Source organism: Notamacropus eugenii, chromosome 2, assembly GCF_028372415.1.
Source record: "Notamacropus eugenii isolate mMacEug1 chromosome 2, mMacEug1.pri_v2, whole genome shotgun sequence".
In the NCBI taxonomy this organism is placed as follows: Eukaryota; Metazoa; Chordata; class Mammalia; order Diprotodontia; family Macropodidae; genus Notamacropus; species Notamacropus eugenii.
The window spans coordinates 18,555,677-18,578,478 of record NC_092873.1 but is presented as its reverse complement, the minus strand read 5'-3'; the positions used below and the strand labels follow the sequence as shown (position 1 = coordinate 18,578,478).

At 55.9% G+C, this 22,802-nt stretch overlaps 2 protein-coding genes across 5 annotated transcripts; one reads left to right on the top strand and one right to left on the bottom strand.

The window, feature by feature from the left end:
• Positions 1-3,172: 3,172 nt before the first annotated feature.
• Positions 3,173-13,288, top strand: EFEMP2 (EGF containing fibulin extracellular matrix protein 2). Of its 3 annotated transcripts, none has more exons than XM_072639133.1 (12): positions 3,179-3,414; positions 3,729-3,790; positions 4,524-4,626; positions 5,128-5,176; positions 7,698-7,928; positions 9,570-9,692; positions 9,871-9,987; positions 10,185-10,304; positions 11,283-11,402; positions 11,487-11,613; positions 12,088-12,283; positions 13,036-13,288. In XM_072639133.1, exons 3-12 carry the CDS (start codon positions 4,525-4,527, stop codon positions 13,195-13,197), a joined length of 1,347 nt encoding a protein of 448 aa, XP_072495234.1. In that variant the 5' UTR covers positions 3,179-3,414; positions 3,729-3,790; position 4,524; the 3' UTR covers positions 13,198-13,288. The 3 variants fall into 3 exon arrangements, with proteins under 3 accessions (XP_072495233.1, XP_072495234.1, XP_072495235.1); XM_072639134.1 differs by having other exon boundaries at positions 3,693-3,790; XM_072639132.1 differs by lacking the exon at positions 3,729-3,790 and having other exon boundaries at positions 3,173-3,414.
• A 403-nt stretch (positions 13,289-13,691) lies between these two features.
• On the bottom strand, positions 13,692-22,360 carry MUS81 (MUS81 structure-specific endonuclease subunit). Of its 2 annotated transcripts, none has more exons than XM_072639131.1 (16): positions 21,473-22,360; positions 20,644-20,776; positions 20,058-20,137; positions 19,033-19,131; positions 18,833-18,901; positions 18,366-18,454; positions 18,122-18,271; positions 17,889-17,981; positions 17,378-17,499; positions 17,178-17,275; positions 16,841-16,957; positions 16,653-16,748; positions 16,451-16,564; positions 16,118-16,221; positions 13,936-14,019; positions 13,692-13,853 (listed from the first exon to the last, which is right to left on the bottom strand). In XM_072639131.1, the coding sequence occupies exons 2-16, from the start codon at positions 20,684-20,686 to the stop codon at positions 13,787-13,789; spliced, it is 1,425 nt and encodes a 474-aa protein (XP_072495232.1). In that variant the 5' UTR covers positions 20,687-20,776; positions 21,473-22,360; the 3' UTR covers positions 13,692-13,786. The 2 variants fall into 2 exon arrangements, with proteins under 2 accessions (XP_072495232.1, XP_072495231.1); XM_072639130.1 differs by lacking the exon at positions 21,473-22,360 and adding an exon at positions 20,965-21,422.
• Positions 22,361-22,802: the final 442 nt, after the last annotated feature.

The window sequence follows — 22,802 nt, the reverse complement described above, 5'->3', positions numbered from 1 at the left end:
AGCGAGGAATCTCCCAAGGAGGCAAAGATCTTACAGTAAGAGAATGGAAGTGGAAGTGGAAGTGGGGAGAGAAGGGAGGGAAGAAAGAAGAGAGGAGAGAGGGAAGAGGGGCCTTCTGTCCTGTAAGGGCCCCTCAGCGCTAAGAGCGCCTTCAGGCTTTCCTGACCCTACTTAAGCTCTCCTGCCGCATAGTTTGCACCTGAATACTGTGCCTGTTAGAGAACAATAGGTGTGCTCAGACCTGGGCCAATCTCGAGGGCAGGGATGCTCTCTCCCAGCACGTTTCCTACGGGAAGAGGCGGAAATGCACGAGATAGCCCTGTCTCACACCTCAATTCCCTGCTGTTCCCTGGGGGGCCTCATGAGAACTCTAAGGTTTAGAAGTCCTCACTTTTACCTGCCCAAGACTGTCCACATGGAACTGAGCTTACACCCCCAACAATGTTGAACAGTTTGCCTTGGATTCGAACAGATGTCATTTTGATCTTCTACCCCCATAATGCTTTTCTCACTGTTTTATTGACTATGATGTCTACTCTGTTTTTTCGAAGGGATTCTTGCCCACAGTAGTAGATGATCATCTGAATTCACCTGGATGTGGATATTAAATCTTTCCACCTCCTGTTTGACCACATCTATCTTACCTTGTTTCGTAGTTCTTACCTTCCCCAGTTTCCTATGCATTGGACTTTCCCTTCTTCACCAGATGCATCCAGAGCTGAGCTTCCCTTCAGCTTTGGCCCACCTGATTCCATCAGAATTGGATTCCATCAAATTCCATTTGACCTGTCCGTCTTGGTTAATCCTTCATGGTGTAGCTCATAGTTTCATTGAGCTCCACAAGCCCCTCTGCCATGACCAGGAAGTGATCCAGAAGGGGAAAATGGGGGGAGAGGGGGAGGGCTCTAGATGACCTCTGACATCATTTACAGCTCTAAACGAATATCCTATAAGGTGATACTTGAGCCTAGCCTTGAAGGCTTAAATATTATAAATTCTAAATTTATTAACTATTTTCAAAAGCAAACAATTGAAACTAACAAATCATACATGAAACCATTGGATCCTTAGGACTTCATCTGATAAAAGGGGGATGTCTTGGAGGGAGGGAGGGAGGGGCTGGAGGAAGGTGAAGGAGAGGTGACAGTCCTTGAGAAGGTTGGGGAGACCCTCAGAGCATCTTAGCTTCTGGTAAGGGATTGATTTCAGCAGCCTGGGGGAAAAGATCTATTTGCCTATCTGTTGGTTTGGTTGTTGTTTCAGTCCTAACTCTCTGTGACCCCACTGGGAATTTTCTTGGCAGAGATATTAGAGTAGTTCACCATTTCCTTCTCCAGCTCATTTTACGGATGAGGAAACTGAGGCAAACGGGTGAAGTGATTTGCCCAGGGTCACACTGACAGTAAGTGTCTGAAGCCAGATTTGAACTCACAAAGAGGAGTCTTCCTGACTCCAGGCCTGGCACTCTATCCACTATGGTTCCACCTATCTGGCCCATTTACCTATCTCATCTATTTATTTTTCTGTTCTATACAGCTCTCTATCATCTGTATATCTGTCTTTCTGTCTATCTGTTAATCATCTATCCTAGAATGAATTGCCATTTGTAAAACTGATAATTAAATCCTCTGTTGTGATATCAGGGAACAGGATTTCTCAGAGTGGGGAAAACAAACATGGAGGATGGGCTCCAAGTTTTTGCTCTAAGCTTGGGACTGAGAGAAATCTAGTCTAGGCACTTAGCTCCTGAGGGGTGAAAGGGGGTGGCTTAAGGGACTCCATTCAAGTCTGGGGCAAAAGGAGGGACCAGAATCTCTCAGTTCTATATATGGAAAGAAGGGAGGAGTATAATCTAGTTCCTTGACTTCTAGTCTCCAGGAACCGTAGGGAAAAGGATCTCTCAGCTTGAATTTGGAAAATGGCAGGGATCAAGGGCTTAGTTCCAGACTGCGGGGAGTAAGGAGATGATTGAACTTTCAGTACAAAGCTTGGAATGGAGTGAGGAGTTGAGAGAGAGAGAGAGAGAGAGAGAGAGAGAGAGAGAGAGAGAGAGAGAGAGCTTATTCAAATTTCTTGTCCCTGTGCCCTTGGCACCAGGGTATGGTGCCTGGTTCAGGAAGGAGCTTCTAAAATGATTGTGAGATAGGATTGGACTGGGCCCTTGGGCAGCAATCTGGGAACACTGGAGGGACCAGAGTTGATCTACCCAAAGCTAAGGGAATGTAGGTGGGAGGAATTTGGATCTCTAATCTCCAGGCTCAAGAACTGCTCCAGGCTGGGGGTATTTGGAAAGGACTAAAATCTCTCAGCTCCAAGACTACATGGCTTCTGAGATCCCTCTTCAGCTCTAGATCTGGGAACCTATGAGCCTAAGAACTGAAACGTGGAATGAAGGGGACAGGGTTTCTCATCTAGAACCTGTGGATCTCTCATCTCCAGACACAGGAATTTAAGGCATAGAGGATGAGGGTCTTCTGGTTCCTGCTCAGAGAGATTTGGAGAGGGGGAGAGAACAAGATGTCTCAGGTCCAAATTGGGAGGGATGAGTGCAGTGGGGAGAAAGGCATCTTGGCTAGAGGCTTGAGATGGATTCACCAGGATCTGAAATTTAGGGATTGGGAGGGGCCAGGATTTCTCAGATTCAAGTTAGAAATGGTATGGCGGGTGGGGGAAAACAGGGCAGGCATCATATCAGAGATCTTCTATTATAGCCCAGGGGAATGGGGGGAAACCAGGATCTCTCAACTTCAGGTTGGGAGATGGGGAAGAGTGTCAACCCAAGAGATGAGGGGGCCTCTGGGGATCTCAAGTCCAAAGTGATGGTATTGGGGACCCCAGGGTGTTTCTATTTTAGCCTGCAAGATTGGGGGTTTAGGGATCCCAGCTCTAGCCTGAACTCTGGATGACTCTACTTCAGGCCTGAGTATTGAGGGTGTCTCTAGGCTTTCTCAGTTCTAACCTGGGATAATTGGGGGCTCTGGGTGTTTCGGCTCCAGGCTGGGGGTTTAGAGGGCCTCAGATTGTGTTTCAGGCTCATCCGAAACTTGGAGAGAGTAGGACCCGAAGGAAACCCGGGAGGCAGGCGGCCACCTTGGCCCTGGTCCTGGCCTTGGCCTTGGCCGTCAGATTCCCGTAGCCCGAGATGCCTGGGCGGGGCGGGGTGGGACGAGACGGGGCGGCCGTCAGCCAGGGCTGCGCGGAGGCCGGCAGCCGGTGGGCTCGCTCGGGCTCGGGTCCCTCCCCCTGGCTCAGGCTCAGGAATCCGTGTCGTGTCCGGGGCGGGCTGGGGGGCGGGGGGCGGCCGCTTCCTGGGGCCGCTTGTCCAGGGAGCGGAGCCTCGCCAAGCCTACAGGCTCAGAGCAGCCCAGAGCCCCGGGGGCCGCGGGGGGTGGGCTCGGGTCGCTCCAGCCTCAAGTAAGTGTTGCGAGCCCGGGGGGCTGGGAGCTGGGATGCCAAGGCCCCCGCTGAGCGGAAACTGCCGACTCAGCGGAATGGCCGAGGGGTGGGGGAGGGGAGAGTTGCAAAGTTTGGGGGGGTGAAGATAAGCCTGAGTCCCCCTTCCCTTGACCCTGGCAAGGAGCCCCCAGGCCTCCTGGACCCCAAACTGCGGGAGGAGGGGTACAATGATCCCGGGAGGCCTGGGGCTGGGGGACTGAGGAGTGAGGTGGGTCCCACTTCCCCTGGGGGAGCAGGAGTGCAGGTTGACTGCAGGGGTCCTGTGCCTTCAGCTGCAAGGCAGAAGGCTGAGGTCCAAGGGGACCGAGAAGGAGGTCAGCCACACTTCCTTTGGGTGAGCTGAGGGGCAGCACTTGTGGGAAGAATTTGGTGGGGGAGGGGACACGCAGAACAGCTGGGTCCCCTGGGGAGAGGGGGGAAGAATAGTCTGGATCCAATGGGAAAAGCTGGGGCGGGGGTGGGCCGCTAATAACAGTTCCAATCCCCTGGACAGCGGTGGGGGCGGAATAGCTGGGTTCTGTGGGGGGAGCTGGGAGGCAGAAAGCTGGTCCTCTCTGGAGACCTCATGGAGGAAACCCTGCTCCGAAGGGAGAGCTGGAGGGTGGAGAGAGCTAGGAGTAAGGTCCTCCTTTACTCCACAATTCTGAGGAAAGGCTCCGGGCAAGATATATCAGGGTTCTGTGGAAAGAACCTTTGTGGGGCATTGAGAGCTGAGGGGTTGGGGAGGAGGCACAAAAATGCCTGGTGTTTGAAGGGGGAACCAGGACTGGAAGTGAGGGCTGGGCTGTGGGGTAGGGAAGCCAAGAAGTATGGTCCCCCACATTCAGAACTGGGTCCAGGGAAGCAAGATGTCTGGGCCCTAGGAAGGGAGTGAGGGCTGTTGGCTGTGGACATGAGACTGGCCACGCTTCCCTTGGGAGAGCCAGGGCTGGATGTCTGGGGCTGCGGTCATGTGGGTGGGGTGCAGGATTCCTGCAGCCTCAGGGACACTAGGGGCTGAGGGCAGGACCAAGGGGAGGGTCCAGATCCAGGGGAGGCTGAGGCAGCTTCTCCTTCCTTGGTCCTAGGATGCTCCCTCTTGTCTCCTTTCTCCGAGGACAGCTGCTACTGCTGCTGTTTCTTCTGGGCACTGCATCTCCCCAGGACCCTGAGGAGCCGGACAGCTACATGGTGGGAACCCTGGAACTCATGACAAGGGGGATAGTATGGGGAGAAGCAGCAGGAAACTGAGGAGGCTAGTGAGGGGATGGAAGAGAAAAGACCAAACCACAGGGGATCCTGAGATAAGGCTGGAGGAAGGGGCAGAGGCAGGGTTTGGGGAGATCTCCCAGCCAACCCCAAAGGGGCTAAGATCATCAGCTGGTATAGCTGATCAAATACTGGGGTTGGAATTTTGGAAGATCTGAGTCTGAATCCTGCCTCTGATGGCGACCTTGGGCAAGTCTCTCCACCTCTTTGTGTCTCTGTTTTGGCAACTATAAAATGCAGGTAACAACCACACCTGACCTAGAGGGAGCCAATGAGATAATCTTTGCAAAGTTCTTTGCAGACCTGAAAGCTAGAGCCCTACCTCCCCCTCCCCCCCTTCCCCCTCCCCAAACCCACTGACCAGGGCTTCTGGCCCAGAATCAGCGCTTTAGAGCCTGACTTTCTTCCTTCCTGTTGCTCTAGGAGTGTACAGATGGCTATGAGTGGGACACGGAGAGTCAGCACTGTAAGGGTAAGTATGAGCCTCCCCTCCCTCCCCCCCCCAGTGGAGAGGAGCACGCTTCCACAATCTCCCTAAAGAAGGCTCTGATGCTGGCCAGGGAAAGAGGCTTAGGCATCTTATAGTACAACCTCCACATTCAGACACCAGGAAACTGAGACTTCAAGAGGAGGAGTGACTTGCCTGGGGTCCCAAAGGTAGCAGTGACCAGCTGGGATTTGAACTCAGTTCTCACTCCACCTTTCTTGGTTCCCTTTTCTATGAGAGGGAGCTGATGAGAAGACTGAGCCAGCAATTGCTGTAGAGGTGTGAGGAGCTTGAGATGAGGGCGCCTGGGCCTTAATTTGATGCACTGTTGGGAGGTACCAGAATCCCAGAGGTGGGTTAGGGGGAGGAGCCTCCAGGTCTCCCCTGTTCAGCCAGAGCAAGCTCCTAGACTCCTCTGAGCCTGTTTCTTTGTGAAAGGGGAACACTAATGCTACTGACCCTGTGGGGTCCTTGTGAAAAGCAAATATGATAGAGTTCATCCTTGACCAGTAATCTTTGATTAAATACCTGCTACTTTCTAGATACTGGGGATAAAAGAGGATACCAAACCAGAACAATCCCTGCCCTCAACGAGCTTATATTCCCCCTGGAAGGAAACGACAAATAGAGAATGGGTCACTGAGAATTTAAGTGCGAAATTAAGAATTTACTACAACTAAGAATTTATTATGTGCTAGGCTCTGTGCTGATTTCTCAAGGATACAAAACCAAAACAGTTCCTGCCCTGGAGTTTATATCCTAATGGCCAGCAGGGGAGCTACATATAGAGATGCTACATCCAGAAGGAAAGTCAGTGGGGGGACTAAGTAAATCTAAAGAATCCAAGTATGATACATAAAAGTAACACCCATGTATCTCTGAAGTATTTAGAAGTAATACAAAGTAACATCCAGGGAGACTATTGTAGCAGGTGGCCCTGGGGATCTGCTTTGAAGGAAGTTGGGAGTTGTAACGAGCCAGGAACAGCTCCTGCCCAGACACAGAAAGAGAGACAGAGGCCCAAGTATGGGGAACTTCATCTCTATTACTTTGACTCAAGGGGAAAGTACTTGAAAGAGAGTAATAGGGAATGTGATGGGAGAAGTAGCTGGGAACCAGACAGCAGAGCATTTTTCACTTTTATCCTAGGAGCATGAGGGAACCATTGAATATTTTTGAGCTGGGGAGTGACTATCCTTTAGAAACATCACTTTTGGCATCTCTGTGGAGGATGGAGTTGGGAAGGTCAATTAGGATGCAAGGCCTGAAATAAAGTAGTGGCTGTGTTGAGGGGAGAGAAAGGGGACAGTTGGGAGACGTTGGAGGGGGATTTGAGCAGACTTGTTAATCGAAGGAAAGGGAAGAGACAAAGTTTGCAGAAGTGAGTGGCTGGAAGGACGATGACATCTTCAACAGACAGAAGTTTGGAGGAGAGATGAGTTTGGGAGAGAATATGAGTTCCATTTTGGATGTGTTGGTCTCAAGAATTTGATGGGAGTCCATCAGCCAGGAGTCCATATCCCACAGTCAGCTAATGGGGAAGTGGAGTTTAGGAGACTGATGAAGACCAGACTGGAGATTATTATCACCCTTCACTGGTCTGCTGCTCACTTGGGCCCAGAGCCAGGTCAGTGCTTTCTGGTCTATGATAGATAGCTTCACCCCAAAGCCAGCTGATTTCTCAGAGATTTGTAAGCCAGGCTGATAGCAGCTTGACGGGTAATGTCCCTTCTGTCCCAGACTGCTTAGGGGTCCTAGAGAATGCCCTCTCCTGTCTCTGAAAGACACTAGCTGGCCTTCCCTGGCCCAGCAGCAGCTATACCAGCCCAAGCTGAGTCACAGCTAAGCACTGATAGCCATCCCTGGTTCTTGGGGTCATAGACCTCTCTAAACATGAGGTCATTTCTTGGGGTGGGGATGGTCCATGGGGAATAGGTGGGGCTATTTCTAGGATGCAGGGTACTTGTGAACAGGCCTAGAGTTGGATGCTTTGGTGGGGGGTCCTTTCTCATAGCCCTGAGTCAGTGCTCAGGAAGGCAAGCAGTGGGGGCGGCAGAGGAAGTCTTCAGCCTGGAGCTGTTATGCAGAAATACAATCCCCAGGATCACTAATTCTCTCCCATGAGCCTGGTAGGGACAGCCCTGAGCCAGAAGCCATGGGAAACTGGCAGTTGTTTCTCCTCCCTGTGCCTCAGCCTCTCCAGTTGTGAGATGGAGGGGGATAGACTTGATTTCTCCAGGTCTCTTCTAACTCTGATTCATGTGATCATCTCCTGGCTGGGTGGCCTTGGCATGAGTTGCTCTTTGGGAATCATGGATCCCTCGATTCTAAGTGAGGACCATGCGACAGTCTCATCCCTTCTTCTGTTTCCTCCCAGAGAATGGACATCTCTTGGAGTGATCCTCCTAGAGCTGTCAGTGCACATCCCCCAGTTTTGGAGCTCTTTGGCTGGAGCTCTCTGAGCTGCCTCCCTTGCCCAGCAATCTCCTCATGTCACTGCCCACAGATGTGAACGAGTGCGAGACCATTCCCGATGCATGTAAGGGGGAGATGAAGTGCATCAACCACTATGGGGGCTACCTGTGCCTGCCTCGCTCAGCTGCTGTCATCAATGATGTCCATTCAGAGGGGGGGCCCCCTCCCAGGCCGAGGCCTCCCAGGCCTCCAGCCCCTGGTCCACCTCGACCCAACCCTTGCCCACAGGGCTATGAGCCTGATGACCAGGACAACTGTGTGGGTGAGTGAGGAGTAGGGGGAGGGGTTGGAGGGCACGTGGGGGGCAAGGAGGGCTGTTCTCACACGGAAGAGTCTCCCTCAGCTTCCTTCCCAGGGAGAGTGAGAGGCTTGGAAGGTGGTGCTGCCTTTTCTAGAAATGGGAGAGTCTGGTGGCAGATTGAGTTTAAGGGAAGTGATGGGGCCGTGTTGGGGCCGTGATGAATTTGAGACGCTTGAGGCAGCCATCAGAGCTATGCATTCTTCACTGGGCTTTGGTTGTTTAAAATTCTTATATACATTTTTAGGCATGGAGAATTTTTTGATTCTTTTTATTTCAGTTCCAAATTCTCTCCCTCCTCTCCTCCCCATCCCCCACAATGAGACGCCAAGCAAACCAATTGGATCACAGATAACTCCATGGTCCTTTGTAGGAAGCCTCTGCTTCCTGCCCCCAGCTCGAGCCCTCCCAGCCTGTCTGCCATCCTCTCAGTAGCATCCAGGGCTCCCCTCACACCGGGAGCCACAGCCTGCTCCAGGCTTCAGGTGCTTGGGTCAGCCATAACCCACTAGGGCTTACTTTGCCTGGGCAGTCAGTGTGCCATTGGTTAGGAGACTTCCCTTGTGCCCGCCGGTGGTGCCCCTCCTTGCAGGTTTTTCCATTACTGCTCAGAGAGAGCACGTCAGGACCACCGAGGAGCAGGGAAAACGTGGGGGCCTCACATGTGAAGGGCACACACCAGGAGCCCATGTGACCAAAGCTGACTATGGAGGGCTGTGGGGGCTGGGCTATGGGAATGGCTGGAGTGTCTCGAGCCTCTGGCACCACAGAAGTCCTTGGATGTTACCGACTGCCTCTCTGTCACTCTTTTCTGGGGATCATGTCCATCTCCCCCCGCTCCCCCTTCTCTATCCATGGATTTATACCTCTGCTCTCTTGGGGGTCTGGTGGCTGCCAAGCCGCTCTGCTGCCATCTGCTGGCCTCCAGGTATTCTTCCTCTCCAGGACCATGGGCCACTCCCTTCGCTTCTGCTGGGGTGTAGAAACTGGATTCTCCCTGCTAAAGGAGGGCTAACTCGCCTTCATTTCTTAGTGCAGGGCTATTGGAACCTAGCTAGAAAGTTAAAAAAAAAAAGTCAAATATCCTAGGCTAAGACTGTCCTTTTATTTTCTCTTTTTTGGCTGTAAACATGTGGTTCAGTGCCTCAGGCAACTATTTGAATTGTGGATAGACAATCCCTTTTTTTTTTGGTTAATCCCTGATCATCACTGGGGCTGTGGATATCAGGCTGAAGGCTCATCTTAGTTCCCATAATGTTCCCTGACTGGCACAAAAATGAACCTGAGGGCCAGCAAGGCCATTGCCCCATGCACATTTTTGGCTTTATCATGTACATGTGCAAGGAAGAAGATGGCAAAATTTGGGGTCTTAGAACCATTTGATGGGGAGGCCTCCGAGGCCCTCCATTTTATGGTTGTCCAAGATGGCTGTTTTACAGCCAAGTGTGGGAGCTTTGTGCAATGTTCCCACATCTCTGGTCTCAGGAGAGTCTCTGCTGGGTGAGGTCTGGTGGGCTGGACGGCCATCTGTCCTGGCCCTGCCAAGGCCTGACCCATGGCTGCCCTGGGGATACACCGACTCTGACCTATGCTTCTGGGTTCCAGACACAGATGAGTGTGAGCTTGACCTCCATGACTGCCGTCCTAGTCAAGAGTGCCACAATCTCCCTGGCTCTTTCCATTGCTCCTGCCCTGATGGCTACAGAAAAGTGGGTTCTGAGTGTGTGGGTAAGTAAGACATGGGGCTGGAAGCCCAGATCCCAGCCCTGCCCACCCCTAGCCCCACCCCTGACACTTCCTGCTCCCTTTAGGCTAAAACTCAGCAAAGGACTGCACAGAACAGCTCAGCCACCCTAACCTTCTCCTTTGCTGTCCTTTCAAAACACTTGCCCCCTGACCCCTCCAGACGTAGATGAATGTCGCTACCGATATTGTCAGCATCGCTGTGTCAACGTTCCCGGCTCCTTCACCTGCCAGTGCGAGCCTGGCTTCCAGCTCGGCCCCAATAACCGCTCCTGCGTAGGTGAGACCGTCTGGGGGAAGAGGTGGCTGCCCAGGGTGGGCAGCAGGGTGGAACTGTGGTGGCCTGGAGGCCCCCTCAGGCCCAAGCCGAGGGATCCCTCCCTTCCCAGCTGCACCTTGGCTTGTAAACTGCTCACAGTGGGATGGAGGAGGCTCTCCCCTCTGCTGAGTTCTCACCCTGGCTTCTGCTACCTCCAGATGTGAATGAGTGCGAGATGGGGGCACCCTGTGAACAACGATGCTTCAACTCCTATGGGACCTTCCTCTGCCGCTGTAACCATGGCTATGAACTCCATCGGGATGGCTTCTCCTGCAGCGGTGATTAGCCCCTGTTGGGTGACAGCTCTGCCCCAGGCCCTGCCCCTGCCCAGACACATTACACAGTGACCCAAACTTCTGAGACAGGGCATGAGTAATGCCTGATTCTGGGATACGGACTCCAGGGCAGCAGGAAGCTGGAGAAGCATAGAAAGAATGTCAGGGCTAGGAGGACCCTTAGAACTTAGAAAATTAAAATTGGGAGGGTCCTTAGAACGTTGAATGTCAGAGCTGCAGTGGCCAGGAGGGCCTTTAGAATATGCTAGGAGTGGGAGGGTTAGGAGGGCCCTTAGAACATGGAATGTGAGAAATGGGTGGCATCTTCAAACATAAGACCATGGAACATGGGCACCAGAGGGACCCTGGAACATAGAATATCAGAGCTCGAAAGGATGTCAGAGTACAGGCCCTTTTGTCAATTTAAAAAAAAAGGCAGAATTTCAGTGAAAGGATGATGTTTGTGCAGGGTCTTGTGGTGACGTCTCCCAAAGGGCAGCCCGGTGTTGGGCAGACAGAGCCATGGGTTTCACTTCTGCCCAATTCTACGCAATTGAACAACTGTATCCGCTGGGCTCGCTTTGCCCATGGCCTCTATTTGTACTGCCCCTCCCCTCAGCCCCTTGTTGGGGAGGAGTATGGGCTGTGCCATCAGGTGGGTTCCGACACTGCCTGACCCTGTGCAGACCCCCAAGCTCTCAGGAAATGTCAGCTGCCTGTATCTAGTGATATGTTCTATAAATCCCAGCTGCCAGTTCCCCTACCCCATGTACTTGAACTAACTCAAGTGGATAATGGAGCACCTCAATGTATGGGCTTGACTGGTCAGGAAAGCCTTCCTGGAGACAGGTCCTTCCTCTAGGGCTGATGTCTTTCCAAGGCTCCATCTGTGATGGCCCCATGCCTCCCACCACCTCGCCCCTCAATCCTGCAGACCCTCACCTAACTCCTTGTCCATCCCTCTCTGTCCATCCCCTGCAGACATCGATGAATGCAGACATTCCACTTATCTCTGCCAATATCACTGCTCCAACGAGCCAGGCCGATTCTCCTGCCACTGCCCCCAAGGTTACCAGCTCTTGGGCACCCGCCTATGCCAAGGTTTGCTGGGCTGGGAGCAGTGGGGACACCGTGTGGGGGGCATACGTGGCTTCCAGGCCACTGCTGACCTTTCATCTTTGGCAGACATCGATGAGTGTGAGTCAGGCGCCCACCAGTGTTCTGACGGGCAGAGCTGTGTCAACTTCCACGGGGGTTATCGCTGTGTGGAGACCAACCGCTGCTCGGAGCCCTACGTCCAGGTGTCTGACAAGTGAGTCCATCCCAGGCAGCCTGGATCCCTTCCCCATAAGCAAGGTTTCCCCAAACTAGCTGAACAGAGATTATAGACTGAGAGCTGGGAGGTGAGATGGAAAGCCCAAGAACATTAAGTGCTTACTCTGTGCCAGGTACATAAGTGGCAGGAACCCAAATAAAAGGCAGGCGGATCTGCCCTCCAGGACCTTCCACATTAATGGGATGAGATGGCACCCTGCTGGCTCCTGAGCTGTGGATCATCCCTCCCCTCAACAGAGCCAGGAGACCCCCAGGAGAGGGTGAAGATGAGAGGTCCCTGGTGGAGGGGCCAGGAATGGAGCCATCAGAGCGAGCTTTTCAGGGCTGAGAAGGGGGGCTGTGCCCCTAGTTCTCTTGACTTCTGGCCCCCTGGGGTGAGGTGGTGGGAGCACAATTGTCATTCCCCAGGCCTGCCTGACCTGGCCTGATAGCTTGTTCCCCGGTCCTCCAGCCGGTGCCTCTGTCCAGCATCCAACCCTCGGTGCCGGGAGCAGCCATCCTCCATCGTTCACCGCTACATGAGCATCACATCAGAGCGCAGCGTCCCTGCAGACGTCTTCCAGATTCAGGCCACCTCTGTTTACCCCGGGGCCTACAATGCCTTCCAGATCCGGGCCGGGAACCCCCAGGGAGACTTCTATATCAGGGTATGGCCCTGGTTGATAAACAGAGCTGTCTGGGAGTACCAAAGCGGGCCCAGCTGGGAGGTGGGGTTTCCCGTCATGCAGCCTTTCCCCAACTCTATCTTCCAGAGGGCTGCAGCTCCCAGGCCAAAGGTTCCCCACTTTCTGGTTCTCCCCTCAGAGAACTCAAGGCCCATTTAGCAAACACTTAGCTGTGCGGGATACAGGCAGAATCCTGATCCGGAGGGATAAAACTCACATCAATGAAACAATCTGAGAACACAAGGCAGTTAGTTTTTGGTCCAGAATTTGAGCCCAGGGACTTTAGGAGGTCAGACCTTTGTCTGGTGGGTCCTTAGGATGGGGCCTTGGAAGATGAGTGGGCTAGAGGTAGGTGAAGAGGAGAAAGGACCATGAAGGTGAGCCAGCAAATGGGGTCTTGGGAAGGATAACAGGCCTAGGGCTAGAAGGGACCTCAGAAGCTTCTGAATCCAACCGGTTTGTTTTAGAGATGCGCAAACTGAGGCCCAAAGAGGTAGAGGAACTTGATCCCCTTTCCCCTCTGTTGCTCAAGTAGTGGGTCATGGGCACAGGGCTATTGTAGAAGGGGACCCCAGAAGGAGGCTGGAGACCAAGGTGCTGGAAGGGCCTTGGAACACCCGATATCCAGGATGGACAGAATGGAGAACATGAAGGCCTGAGGCCTCTGCCCCAGGGCTATGGTGGGGGGGGATCCACACCCCTTGTGCCTGAGCTCTCTCTCTCTTCTCTTACAGCAAATCAACAACGTCAGCGCGATGCTAGTTCTAGCGAGGCCTGTGACGGGGCCTCGAGAGTACGTGCTGGACTTGGAGATGGTCACCATGAACTCCCTCATGAGCTACCGGGCCAGCTCGGTGCTGAGGCTCACTGTCTTTGTGGGGGCCTATGCCTTCTAAGAGCCTGGGGAAGGGAAGGGGGCGCTTCCCTGCGAGAACATCAGAAGCTGTTCAGGAATAGAGAAAAATCAATAAAAAGAGAAAAATCTGACAGGAGTGATGAGTGTGGGAAAGAAAACCCAGACAAGGCAGGAGACTTGCCCAGGACACATGGCTAGGAACAGAGCAGGAATGAGAAGCCAGGCCCCCCATCCCCATCTGTGGTTCTTCTGCTAGGGGCGGGCATGAATGCCCATTGCTGCAGAGGCACCCCTGTTCCAGCTGAGCCTTGGCTTTCTTGCCAGAACCAGGGACCTCAGAGGAAGCCTCACTTGTTCCCCCTCAACTGCCCCCAGGCACTGGACCCCATGCAGGAGAGGAGAATCTCCACAGCCAATATTTACACAGGCACCTCATCAGTGTGGCTGTCCAGGGGCCAGGGAGGCCCAGGCAATGGAGGACAGCTCCATGGCTCCTGTCAGTGATTGCCCACCCCCAGCAGACTCGACAACCTGGCAGTGTGAGACTTTTATTAGATCCAGAACATTTCTTGTCCAACCGACCCTCCCCCCAGCCCTGGGCCTTGCGCTGTATCTCCTCTAGGCTGGGCTCAGGGCAGTGGTCCAGGGGTACAATAAAGCTGGCACAGGGCACGGCTTAGGGCCGGACCCAAGTTCCTGGAAGGGGAGGGGAGAGGGAGATGAATGGGGAGCCTGGCCAAGGTCACCTTCCCTACCCTCAGAACCTCCCAGCCCTCACCTCTGCAGGCGCCCACACTTGATGGAGCTCAGCAGCTTCTCCTGCTCTTGGGGACTGGCACAGGCATCATAGGCAGCCAGCAGGCTGAGCACAAAATGGGAGACAAGAGTCTTTGAACAAGGGTGGGCACAGAGAGCTAGGCCCCTCCCTGTGCCCAGGGGGCACACAGCCTCAATCTTGCAAGATAACTTCGCCATCAGAACTGAGGCGAAGATCACCTGGGGTCTTGAAACCCATCTGACACAAGCTATGTGACTGGGGCAGAGTCCCTTAACCTCTCAGATTCAGTTTCCCCTTCTGTAAAATCTGGAGAACCATATTAGTACCACCTGCCTCCCAGATTTTTCTCCTTTCTCATTGATTCTGTCTGTCTCTTTGAGCTTCCTACAGCTTCTCCTCCTTCCACTGGTAGCTGAGAACCCACCTTTTATTCTATTAAGAAAATTAAACCCATTTCCCATGCAAGCCCTCATCTCCCCAGGTATTCTGAAAAGCCCATGACCTGCCTCCCCTCTCCTCCCCTGCCAAACTCCCTCCTCTACCCCAGTCTCCAGAAATGTGGCCTTTCTCAAGCCAAGGCCACCAGACAGACCCACCTTCAATCAGCAAATTTCATCTTTCATTTCCTTGTGCCCAGTTTCCCCCATCCAGAAAAGTCTTTAGCAAACCTCATCCAGCTAACTGCCCCAAAATTCTCTTCCCTTTCATGGCCAGATCATAGCAAAAGTCCTCTACGCTGCCTCTGCCTCAGCTTTCTTTCCACTCTCTTCTGAAGCTTGGCCTCCCCTGACCTCAACGTTCCACCATAACAGCTCTCCGCAGTTACCAATGATCTTAATTTTCAAGCCAACCACCTTTTCTCAGCCTCTGACACTACTGGTCATTCCTGGTCTCTCTCCTGTTCTCCTCCTACCTTTACGACTCCTTCTCAGGTTCTGAGGCTGGATCCTCCTCCATATTCACCCCTACCTGGGAATGCTCCCCAAGATTCTATCCTGGAGTCTCTTCTTCTACACTCAGCTCCCCCTTGGAGGCAGAACACACCCAGAATCCTTTCAGCTTAGCTCTCCTCTCTCCTGACCCTTTGTACCACCATCCCCGAGTTCACTGGATGTTTACAACTGAACTCAGTATGTTCCCAGCTGACAGTGGTCTCTTTTCCCCAAAGCCTCCTCTCTAAATTTCCCTAGGCACCATCCTCAGCTCCTCCCTCTCACTCAGTCCCCAGACCTCTTCCCTGACAGACCACACCTGGGTAGGCTCTCACCATCTCTGGCCTAGACTCCAACCCACTGTCTATACAGTAGCCAAAATGATCTTCCGAAAGCATCCTTTGACTCCCTGGGTCCTCTTCAGGGCCACATACAAAGCACCCCACCCCCTGCAGCCTTTCCAAAGGTCATCCCTCTGGGCACTCTCTGATCCCACTAGACAGGCCTCCCTCTCCTACCTCCACACCTCTGTGCTCATTGGCTGTTACTCCCCATGCCAGGCATGCTCCTCTGCCTTCACCTCCACCCCCTGGGGTGCCTGGCACACTCTCCCCCCTTCACCTCTACTCCCTGGGATGCCTGGCACACACTACCCCCTTCACCTCTACTCCCTGGGATGCCTGGCACACTCTCCTTCCTTCACCTCCACCCCATAGGATCCCTGGTTCTCCTCTCCTCTCAGGGCCAATCCTCCCTCCAAGGAGGACTAAGGCTCTGCTGTGTAGGAGTCTGACATATAACCATAGAGGTGGGTGCTGCCTCTTCCCTTGGAATGTAAGCCCCTTGGGGACAGGGCTCATTTGGTTCTCTAGAGAGTGCCGAGCACAGGGAAAGGCTCAACATTTCACTGACTGACTGAGATTTATGATTGTCCCAGAGGGCTTTTCCCATAACCACCCTGTGAGGAAGATAAAAATCCCCATTTATAGATGGGTAAACTGAGGCTGATCACAGAGCTATGAAGTAGGGACCCATTCTTCAGAGGACACCCCTGGATTTGAAACTGAGACCACTGGGACAGGGTGCATAACCACACTCCACCATGACTGAAGATGCAATGAAGGCTTGTTTCTCCACACTAAACCACATCAATAAAAGGGGAGCAACGGGCCTTTCAGGTGGGAGAGTGTGGGAGCCCAGAAAGTAAGAGGAAGGGGCCAGCAGGCCGGAGGGCCGGCCAGCCTGCCTACCGAGCAGGGGTGTTGTACTTCTCCAGCAGAGCGGCGGCCTTCTCCCCGCTCACGCCTCGCACCTGCATCAGCTGCCGGGCAAAGACCTCTCTCACGGACTGGGCCTGGCAGGTGAGGGAAGGTGGCCATCTCAGAAGGAAGGCCCAGGGACTGGGGAGCCAGGGAGAGGAAGAACATGGGGTGGAGGAGCTTGACCAAGGAGAGGGGGAAAGGATGGGATGGATGAGCAGGGAGACAGCGGAAGGACATGGGGTGGGGGGGAGCCAGGGAATGGGGGAAGGACATGGTCAGGGGGAGGAGAGGGGAGCCAGGGAGAGGGGCAAGGGGGCTCACCTTATTTTTCATAGCACCTTCGTTGAAGTCGCTGAAGGTGAAGAGGGAGCAGGGTGGGGTCCCAGCCCCAGGGTCTCCCTCATCCCCCCAGCGTCTGTTCCGAAGAGTCTGACCCTAACAAAGAAAAAAAATGTGGATGGGCCCTTCCATCCATCCATCCATCCATTTGGGCCCCACCTGGCCGATGGCGGCCCCTCCTAACCTCATAGAGCTTCTGCAGAGCTCGGGTGAGCAGGGCCAGGTAGGCAGCTGATTCCTTCAGGTCCGCTGTGCGTTTCACAAAGAAACCATCAATCACCTGTGGCAGGGTAGGGGTTAGAAGTAGGGATGGTGAAGGTCCTGCCAGTGGCCCCCCAGGGTCCTTGGGGCCCCTCCCCTCCCCAACCTCACCTGTGTGTTGGTAACCGCCTGTAGCAAGGTGCTCTCGGGAAGGCTGAGGCTATGGGCAGAGCCATGCTCCTCTACCAGGTACACCCTGTGGCTGAGGCCACAGCGTTTTAAGCGGAACTAGGAAAGTTGGAGCCACAAAGTCAGGCCAAGGGGTCTCCCCTGTCCCCATCTCCCATTTCTTTCTAGATCTCAGGACTGCAGGACTTTCCCTGCCTCATCCCACGTTCTCAGAGGAAATTGAGGCCCAGAGTGGGCAAGATTCAAATCCAGCCAAAGGATAAATGATTCCCAATCTAGAGTTGAATGAGCACAAAGAAGGTTCAAGGCCCCTCTGTACCTTCTGCTCCCGAAAGCGCCCATCGATGATGCTGCCACAAAGGTCGTCCAGACGCTTCCGTTCTACCACGTGGTCCAGGACAAGCTCGATGGGCCGGGCTGGGGGCAGGTTCTGCCCGTCACCATCCACCCCACCTTCCACTCTGGGGCCCCTCCCCCACTTAAGCATCCCTTCCCCACCAGGCACCCACCCCGCCTTACTCGGGACCCTTGGCCTGGTCTCCTGAGCCACCCAAACAAAGTCCCCAACATGTAGCTTTCGGACATCATGAGGGACCCCCAAGCGCTGCAGCTCCTTCAGAATCTTTGGTTGATGGCTGCTCCTGTGGGCAAAGAGAGAGCCGTGGCCCTAAGTATACCCTTTCTCCTTGACTCTGAGGACTATGGTGTAAGAGCTGGGAAGCCTTAGGACAGGAGATGTCAAAACTGGGGGGACTTAGGACAGGGGGTGTCAAAGCTGGGGGGCCTTAGGACAGGGAGCGTCAGAGCTGGGGGGCCTTAGGACAGGGGGCATCAGAGCTGGGGGGCCTTAGGACAGGGGGTGTCAGAGCTGGGAAGAATCTTAGAGCTGGATGAACAAAACATGCTCAGGGGCATAGCCAACGTTCAGTAAATAATGGAGTCTGTGCCCACATGTAGCCCTTGGCACTCCCTGGCACAGCTTCCCTCCTGGTCCTGCCTCCTCACCCTCACCCTCCCAGCCCCCGCTCACCCTATGGTCTCGCTGACATCCACACACAAGAGGATCCTGTACTCCCCTGGCCCCAGCTCGAGGGGCAGCTCCACAGCCGTGGTCCTGGTGCCTCTGTGGGGACACAGAGGAACTGTGGTGCCAAGACCACCACACCCTCCTCTCCGGCTCTGATGGCGGGTGGGGAGGAGTTCCAGGAAGGAGATGGTGGCTTGGAGGCAGGGATGTGGCCTTGGCCCTGGTGAGACACTCACAGCTGAGCCACTGCATCTTGGGGCCTGTGTCCTGCCTCCCTCCCAGGGGATTGGCTGGATCTCGGCTGTAGGCTGGCAAATGGTTCTCCCAGACCTTCGGCTTCTGCCAGCTTCTGGGACAGCTCCAGCCCCTCCGGGGTCAGCGAGTACCTGAGGAAGGCAGGAGAGCCAAGGGAGGATGTGGTCCCTGGCGCCCCAGGTCTGAGCCCTCTCAGGGTTCCAGCACCAGAGCCCTGGGCCTCACCTGGCTGGCTGCTGGCTCTTCTGGATGAGATTTCTGTGAAGGAGAGAACGCAGGGATGGCCAGGGCTGGGTGCTGCTGCTGAGGGCCACCTGACCAGACAGGGAGGCAGAGGCAGATAACGGTCACCTGACCAGTAAGAGGCAGAGGCAGATAAGGGTCATCTCCCATGGTCCCGTGAGGAGGCCCCAGGGCTGGAGTCAGAGGACCCCATATGTATCCCACTTGAGCAGGGGGAGCTTTATGAAAGTTCTTTCTTCTCTCTCAGATTCAGTCTCTCCCTCCTATAAACTGAGGAGCTGGATTAGACTATGTCTAAGGACTGGCCCTTCGCCTTACACTCTGCTCCACAGCAAAGTCACTGAGTGGCTAACTTCTCATGAGCCCCAAAGGAAAAGGCCAAGGCAGGGCTGTGGACAGCAAGCCTCCCTTCTGGCCTCTTGGGGACCCCTGCCATCCCCGGCTCTTACCCTGGGTGCTTCCTGCTCACACCTCCTCAGAAGCTCCTCCTTGGTCAGGAACCCTGGGCTTTTGGGATCCTCAAAAAAGAGGCAGAGGGTCAGTGTCCCCCAGGGCCATCCCTGTCCCCAACCCTACCTGGTCTCATTGAACTGCCTCCAGGCTGTGTCCCTGTCCTCTCCCCACCCTCCCACTCCCATCCCAGGCTTACCAGCTGCTCCCTGTAGAGAATCAGCAGCAAAGCCCGGGCAGCTGAGTGTCGGGGTGGCCTGTAGCTGCTGCGGCCACCAGCCTTGGGCTGGCCTGGGCCCTACATCAGGCAGAGGAGAGGTGCTCCTGAGTCCAACAGCTTCCCAGACCCAGAGCAGGGTGATGGTTTCCTTGTCCACCCCTCCTCAATTCTCCTGCCTGGAGACTGCCTTCCCCTCCCCAAAGGGGAGGCTCATCCCTCAGATGGCCTCAGAAGCCTTTGCTGGCACCAAGCTGGCATTCTCCAAGGCTCCATCCTAGGCTTTCATCTCTCCACCCACTCTCGGTGACCTCCTCACAGTTCAGTTATCGTTATTGTAATCTGTCCACGTGACCTTCAGTGTTTCTCCTAAGCTCCTGCCATCACCCCTGGGGGCATCTTTATAGGCTGGCCACCTTTCCCTGCCTAGATACCACCAGGCATCCAGTCCTGTCAATCATCCACCCATCTCTGACATGCAGAGCTCCTCTTCACACACACCTGGAGCCCCTCCTCACTGCTGCCCTGGATGACTATCTCTCAGGCCCCAGCCTCTGCCCACTGCCAACCAGCCTCCACACAACTAGCTTCCCACACATCTCCATCCTAGGTCTTGGTTAAAATGCCAGAGCTCGGGTGCCACTGTGGGACCCAGCTCCCATTCCCTCTCTGGTGTCTTTGGTATCTCAACATGACAGGCGCACCCAGCATTCATTCCTCCCTCTCCCTCCTTAGGATCTTAGCTTCTTTCAAAGCTCAGTTGGGGGGGGGACCTGAAAAAGGAAAGGATTCCTGACCCCCCCCAAGCTGTTCCCTCCCTCTTGCCCCTTGGTGCTGGCTGCCTCCAGACCACTGCCCTAGGCAGATTCTCAGCTCCTCCACGGGTCGATGGGGTTGGACACCCCACCCCCAGGCTGGACATGTTAAATGGCTGCTCTGAGCTCCCCTTTCTTCCAGAGATTTCCCATCCCCCCCAACCCTGTGAGCCTTAGGGGGTCCCTTCTCACCGACTGAGAAGGGACTGCATCCTCTGGGGGTGTGCTGAACCCCACCTGGGGAAGTTCAGAGACCCGCAGCTCGCCTAGACCTGAGGAAACAACCACAGCATCAGAACAGGGGCAGCTTAGAACAAAAATGTCAGGGCCGGGGGGGGGGGGGGGGGGGCTGAGAACGGGGGATGTCAGGGCCGGGGGGGCTGAGAACGGGGGATGTCAGGGCCGGGGGGGGGGGCTGAGAACGGGGGATGTCAGGGCCGGGGGGGCCTGAGAACGGGGGATGTCAGGGCCGGGGGGGGGGCTGAGAACGGGGGATGTCAGGGCCGGGGGGGGGGGCTGAGAACGGGGGATGTCAGGGCCGGGGGGGCTGAGAACGGGGGATGTCAGGGCCGGGGGGGGCCTGAGAACAGGGGATATCGAGGCTTTGAGGGGCCTGAGAACAAGAGTGGCAGGGCTTAGGTTCATTGCTACCCCTGGATCCCAAGGAGCGAAGGGCCAGGGTGTCAGAGCGGCAGGCCAGCCCCGCCCCTCGTCTCGCCCCCTAGCTTGGTGCCCGGCCAGGCAGATCCAGGCTGGGTGTCAGACAGGCCCCCCTCACCCCGGCCGGCCTCCTGGTGCTGCTCCAGCCTCTGGTCCAGCATCCGGCACAGCGCATCCCCAAAGTGCCGCAGGATCTTGGCTTCCTTCCCGCTCCTCAGGGGCAGGGGGTAGCGCAGCAGGGAGCGCAGGGCCTGGAGGTGCAGGGGCGCTGGTGTGGCGGGTCAGCCCCCAGGGCCCTGGCCCCGCCCACCTCCAGGGCCTTCCAGACCCCGCCCACCCCTCCAGTCCCCGCCCACCTCCCGCCCCTTCCAGGCCCCTCCCCACTCCCTTCCAGGCTCCTACCTCACCGGGCACACCCCACCCCCACCCTCCGGCCCACCTTCTGATAGACGAAGCGCGTCCGCAAGCCCCGGCCGGCCGCCTCGTCCCGCCACTCGCGGAGCCAGCGCACGAAAAGCGGGTTGGCGCAGGCGGGCAGCGGCCGCTTCCGGCCCAGGCGGGGCGCGGGCGCGGCCATAGCTCAGCTCTGACTCGAGTTAGAACGGCCGGCGCTCCGGGTGGGGGGCGGGGCCTCGCTCTCCTCCCCGCGCGCCACGTGACCCGAGCCCCCGCCCCGGCTCTCAGGCTTCCCGAAGGTGGAAGGTGTGGACATCACCCCCCCCCCCCCCGCCCACGAATGGTTACTTCTGAGTGCTGAGCTTCTCACACAGCTCCCCCCGCGGCTGTCAGCATTTGGGCTCTCCCTACCATAGCACCCAGGAACCGAGGTCCCACCCCTTCCGCATTCTAGCAGAAGGAGAAAGGAAGGGATAAACGAGTGCTGCGCGGATGGGGAAACGGGAACAGCGCCCCCTGTGGTCGGGAGGGCGAAAGAAAACCGCTCTCACCTTGGCTCTCTTGCAGGATCGGCCTCGGCGCCTGCAGGGAGGATGGGAGCCTCCAGAGGGCGTGCGGAAGGGTCTGAACCTAGAGAAGCGAAGGGCACTGGAGCTGGGGCATAAAGCCCAGAGAATTCACAAAGGGGACTGGAGCCCGGGAGATCTGCACGGGGGTGGGGGCGGGGAGGAAAGAATACATCCCCAATGATGTGCAAAGGCGACTGGTGGGGGGGAATCTGCAAGAAAAGGACTGGGCTACAGACTGGGGGATGTCCAGAGGGGGCTCCGTAGAGCCCGGGTTATGTTCAAGGGGTCCGGCTCGAGCCCTGGACGTTTGCAGCGGGTGCTCTCCGGACAGAGCCCGGGGGATGGGCAGAGGAGAAGAGAGCTAGAGAATTCACAAAGGGAGCGTGCGAGGAGGCTGGACGGGTCTCCGACTTCGCGCTTTGCATTCACTGCAGCGGCCAGGGGCAGGCACAGAGGTCACCGACCGCCCGGCTGCTGCCCAGCCAGGGATTTCCCGGGCGCTCGCCAGCCCTGGGCCTGCCCTCCCGCAGTTTCCATATAAGGCTCAGTTTCCATATAAGGAGCGGTGCACGGGCGCTCTGCCTGGCTCCGCCCCATCCCGGCTCATGCCCTAATAAGGCGATCTGGGGCATCCCAGAGCTGCAGGCGAGGGGGGGGCTGGTCTCCAGGGCGACCGCGAAGCCCGCGCCCCCTCCCCTCCCACGGAAAGCGACGGGGCGCGGGGAGAGGTACGAGAAGATGGGTGCCACCTTGCCTTGGCTCCGGGCGGATCTCACCGCCTTGGCTTTGGGCCTCAGTTATGCCATCTGTGAAATGGGGGGCTCTGCAGGCTCGGTTCCTAGTGCCGAAAATCTCAGCCATTCACATCTCCGAGGGAATGCCATGGGGGCGCAAATCCCCTGCTCCTCCCCCCGCACTCCCCACCCTCGGTGACCCAGTCATGAGTGGTGTACCCCCTCCCCTCGGTCTCCTGGTTGGTCGTGTTTGCGGAGGCAAGCACAGATGAGCCTATGGGCACCGAAAGAGGCTGCACGTCAAAGCCCAGTTTTTTTAGTCAGCGGCTTCCTGCCTCAGTTTCTCCGTCTGCCGTACGTGGTGCCCAGCTCCTGACAACGAGAGATAAGAGATGAGCCTCAGTTTTCCTCTCTGTACAATGGGGACTAGAACTGGGGACCCTTGGGCAGCTGTGACGTTGGGAATGGGATCCAAGGGCCCAGAGCCCCGGCCTCTCGCCCCGGGCGCCCGAGCCGACGTCGCGGAGCAGCGGAGGCGGGACACCAACCCAAGGTGGAGCGCTCCTGGCCCCGCCCCT